The 4,808-nt window shown below is 46.8% G+C and overlaps 1 protein-coding gene across 5 annotated transcripts in view; it reads right to left on the bottom strand.

The window, feature by feature from the left end:
• COL26A1 (collagen type XXVI alpha 1 chain) overlaps nt 1-4,808 on the bottom strand; it is a 172,047-nt gene that overhangs the window by 45,986 nt on the left and 121,253 nt on the right. For all 5 annotated transcript variants that reach the window (XM_014308859.2, XM_031060595.1, XM_031060596.1 and 2 more), the window contains exon 4: nt 448-509. In XM_014308859.2, coding sequence (XP_014164334.1) covers nt 448-509 — 62 coding nt within the window. The remainder of the gene's footprint in view (nt 1-447; nt 510-4,808) is intronic.

The raw sequence follows: 4,808 nt of genomic DNA, 5'->3' as shown, positions 1-4,808 counted from the left end.
GTAGGGAAAAAAAACCAACTTCACAATGTGAAGGTCTCCATCTAATATTTGTCTCCACTAAACTATGCATGAGAGCCTCCCACCCTTCAGAAAAGGGATAAAAAAAGCAGGACTGGATTGCACTTGAAGCAATAGAGCAGAGCAGAGGGAGGGCAGGTGGGACAGGCAAATAGTGACAAATTAATATGATGGCAACACTTGGCACAGTGTTTCTGAGGTCTGAGCAGTATTTTGGAGGAGCTGGGCTGAGACAGGGATGCAGCCATGTGGGAAGGGGAAGGGAAGGAGCAGGGCTGGGGGCAAACAGTGCCTCATGTTCTGGGGCAGAGCCACTGCCATGGAGAGAGGAAGAGGCACTGATCAATCCAGGCCAGCCAACTCGATGTGTTTTTCAGCAGAAACTCTGCTGAATTTTGGTGGAACAGGAGAATAAAGGCAGCTCCTTACCTTGGCCTCCAGTGTGTTCAGCCTCTCGCTCATGTCAGCCAGCCTGGTGCAGTTCATGCATTCTGGAGAGAACAAAACACAGCCATGTCACAGAGAGAACAAAACACAGCCATGCCACACTGCCAGCTGCTCTGGGTGCTCACCCACAGCTCCAGGCTGATCCCTTTATCCAGGGCTCATGGAAAAGTGAGTCAAGATCAGTTGTGGGGCAAAATAAATACTCAAATCCAGTGCACAGCTCACCAGCCACATTACATGAACCTTGTTTGGGGATGTTCAGTGGGGCAGAGTGTGAAATGAAGGTCCCAAAATGCAGAAGGTAGATGAAATAAAAATCAGTTTTAAGACTTTTCATGCTGCCAACCAGCATGACCTGCTGTCATAGGCAGAGACACTTGTCCTGGCACTGGTGCAGGCTGGTGTGGCACCTGCTCCCACCTCACAGACACCAGGCTGCACAGCCTTCACTCCCTTTAATGCTCTCCCCTCTACTATTTTCCTGTTTAAATACCAAGGAAAGCAATGAATACACAAAATGCCCATCTCTGTGGAGTCCTGCTCCATCCCTGGGCTCCCAGGGATGCTACCACTCCCAACAAATGAGACAGAGCATCCATCTCAATGACAGCCAGGAAACCCAAGGCAGATCCCAGGGCTGGTGCAGCCCAGAGCTGCAGCATGAAGTGGTTTCCATCTCCCTTTGCTGCAGAGGAGCAGCAGACAGTGAGCAGCCACCAAAGGAGTCCTGACAGGAGCCTCAGTGAGAACAAACACTGCCAGAAGGAGCTCTGAGTGCAGGTTAAAGTGACTGCTCCCTCCAAAGGACATTCCTTATCTAAACACAAGGCCTGCTGCTTTACCTCTGGTTTCATCTCAGCAATTTTGAAGTGAGTGAAGGAGGATAAAGCCCTGAACAGAGATTTAATCAACAAGGTGCTTTCCCAGTGTTTTGCAGCAGGGTGGAACTGCCCACTCCCAGCTCTCAGAGACCCCTCACCTCTCATGACTTCTGAAGCCCAGCAGCTCTCAAAAAGGGAAAATGATTTACAGCATGGAGCATTTCAAAGGATAAACCATCCATATTCAGGTGATGAATCACAGCTCATGTCCCATAGAGCAGAAACATATCTCTGTGTGTGTTTTGTGCTCCTTAAGGGACAGAGTCTTTCATTGACTCAGTTTCCATTGACTGGCCATGGAAGTATGTCACAGACACATTTTATGAAAAATCCTTTCCTTAGGATTTTGCCTCCTGAGAAGCTGAGAGGCCTCAGGAACAAAATGTAAACATTGATTATCTGCTGCTGTGGAATGCAACAGGCAGATCTATGATTGGTCTCATGTGGTTGTTTCTAATTAATGGCCAATCACAGTCAGCTGGCTCAGACTCTCTGTCCAAGCCACAAGCCTTTGTTATAATTTCCATTCATTTTCTATTCTTAGCTAGCCTTCTGATGAAATCCTTTCTTCTACTCTTTTAGTATAGTTTTAATATAATATATATCATAAAATAATAAATCAGCTTTCTGAAACATGGAGTCAGATCCTCATCTCTTCTCTCATCCTCAGACCCCTGTGAACACAGTCACAGAAGTATTTAACTCTGGTGCTTCCATGGGGCTGGGAATGTTGTCCTGTAGTTCCTGAGCCCCTACAGGCTGCTCAGGTGCAGCTGAGGCTGCAGAGATGCAGTGGATGGTGGGGAAACCCAAAGGTTCCCTATGGCAAGGAGTGGGTGAACATGGATTCTGCCCTGAGGGAGCACCCCAACCCCAGGGCTCTGCTGTCCCCCTAACAAGATTTGTCCCCTGTTGCACAAGGCCCCCAAGGAGACCTTTCCAGTCTCCAGCCTCAGTCTCTTGCTGGCTTTGTGGAGCACATTGCATGCCCTGGTGGCTCTCAGCCACGAAAAGATTTGAGTGCATGGCTTGGAAGAACAGGAAGCTGGGATGTTCCACCCTGGTGCTTTACAGGCTAAAAAGATTGTTTGAGTGCTAACAGCAACCCACTGCATCCACTTTCCAAAGGAATTCTCACACTGGCCCTCTGTGAGGAGCTGTGTAGCTTCCCAAAGGAGCCAGACATAGATTTTCCCTCATAATATACAACATTCTGCAGAAAAAGCATCTGATGCTTCAGGAACACTCAGATGGAGGTCAGTACTGACATGGACTTTCTTTTATTTTTATTTTCTGCAATAGATCTTGGGCAATCTCTTTTGGCTTGAATTGACCCATGAGCATGCAAGTGCCATACGTGCACTGTCCTATGTGCAGGGAAGGAAATGGGTGAGGCTTGTTTGGTCTGGATCTGCTTGTGGTGTGTGAAACAGGGAATTGGTTTCTGTATGGAACTGGCTTCAGGCTTTTGATCTTGCTCATCCCCACAGAAAGATAAGAGTGAATAAATCCAATGCTCCCAGGAGCCAAAAGAGGCACCAGATGTGTTACAGAGCAAATGAAACACAGAGTCCTATTCTCACTTCTGCCGGCTTGCACATATCAGTAACTCCCACAGGTTTAGAGAGACTGACTTGAACTGCCTGAAAACCACCTTTGAGATGGACTGAGCACTTCAGGTCCCTCTGGAGAGCTCAGCTCATTAAAAAAGGGATTTGTATCACCCCTGTGCATCAACCAGCTCCCCAGGGGAAGGACAGGCTTCAGGGACAGCACCAGTCCAGCAGCTCTCTCTGCTCTGTCTCAAAGAGCCCTCTCAGGTGCATTTGCAACAGGAAAGGTTTGGTTTAAATGGACAAAGTGACAGAAGAAGAGGGAAACCAGCAGTTTCATTGCATGTAATATTTGTACTAATATGATCTTCATGTCAGTGATGTTGAAACAGGCAGAAAACACAGCCTGGGTCAGAAATAGAACTACTTAAGTTCAGGCTGGATTTGATCTCTGATCCTTTCTATTGTGAAATGCCTGGAAACCCAGATCCACACCCAAGGTACTTAGACTGGGCCCAAAAGACATTTAAATAATCCAGAAAGTGGATATCCTCATGCAAAAGACCTTACTAAGGCACGAGTCCTGCCAACAAATCCATGTGACATTTATTTATCTGACCAACAAGCAGACAAAGCTTTGGAAGGCAGAGATGAATGCTCAGGGCTGCAGTGTCAGACACTCCACTCAAAGCTCCCTCACAACACACCAGGGACTCCTCAGGGGCTGCAATCCACAGCTGTCCTTGCAGAAAGACTGAGAATGGTGGTGACAAATCAAGTTAATAAATATCTTCCCTAAGCACGATGCTCTGAAGTATTTAGTGTCTGATCTTGATGGCTGCTGGTTCCAAGGCCTGGGACTGTGAAGCTGAATTTTCTGATCAGGGTGGAAGCAATCTGTGTTATTTAGAAGAGCTTGAGAATCTCACATCATTATTTCTCATGGAACAAATACAACACTGGGGCAAATGCACACACTCTCTGACCTGTGACTGCAGAGCAGACGCTTTCCATATCTGCAGAAATCCATCACTTGTTGCTACACAGAACCACAGTTTATTTCTCTTCTATTCCTAGTTGGCAGATTTGTATTTTTCCAGCTAAACTCTGAGAAAGGAGTTGTGATTTCACTCTATGAATCCCAACCTCAAAACACATGGTAGGATTTGTTTTAGAAATATTCCAGCAGGGAGGATAAATAATTGAGATAATGAACATGAGACAGTACCAGCATATCCTGTGACACCCAGTCTGTCTCCACAACAGACTGTCCCAGCACATCTCTCCTTTCCCATTCCTCTTTTCAGCTGAAATGCAACTGGAAGGATGGAAAATTCTAATGCAGAGAAGAGATGGAAGACTTCGCTTGCTGGAAAATAACAACCCAGGTACTCTGTACCAGCTGTGACCCCCTTAACCCTGACACAAAGGTTGATATTTCAACCCATCTTTGAATAAAGATCAGCCTCCAGTGCTGCAGCTTTGCCAATAGGCATCAGATCTGTGCTGAGCTTCCAGTCTGGATACACCCCTGAGAGTGACCTAAAGCAGAGAGTGATGACTTCAGGTTCCTTGTTAACCTGGCACTCCTGCTTTGTTAACCTGGCACTCCTACTCTGCATAATTTCATTATTAAATAGTTGCACACTTCAGCTTCTCAAGCCTGAAAGCCCCACAAGTCTTCAAACTCCTCACTCAAATCCTAACAAGAGCAGTGTGGTAACAGCCTGATACCAACAGGGCTCTGATGATTTCAGCACAGTTACCACAGTGGCACTGAGGGCAGTAAAAGAAGAACCAGCCCAGCTTTCAGCATGGGGCCACAGGTCAGTTTTGTGTGAAAAGGCAAAGAAACCTCCTGGCACCTCTGCCCCATTTCTCAGCTCTGACAGCCCACACTCATTTGTAC

Source organism: Geospiza fortis, unplaced genomic scaffold (assembly GCF_000277835.1).
Source record: "Geospiza fortis unplaced genomic scaffold, GeoFor_1.0 scaffold425, whole genome shotgun sequence".
Lineage (NCBI taxonomy): Eukaryota > Metazoa > Chordata > Aves > Passeriformes > Thraupidae > Geospiza > Geospiza fortis.
This window is presented reverse-complemented; position numbering and strand designations above follow the sequence as displayed.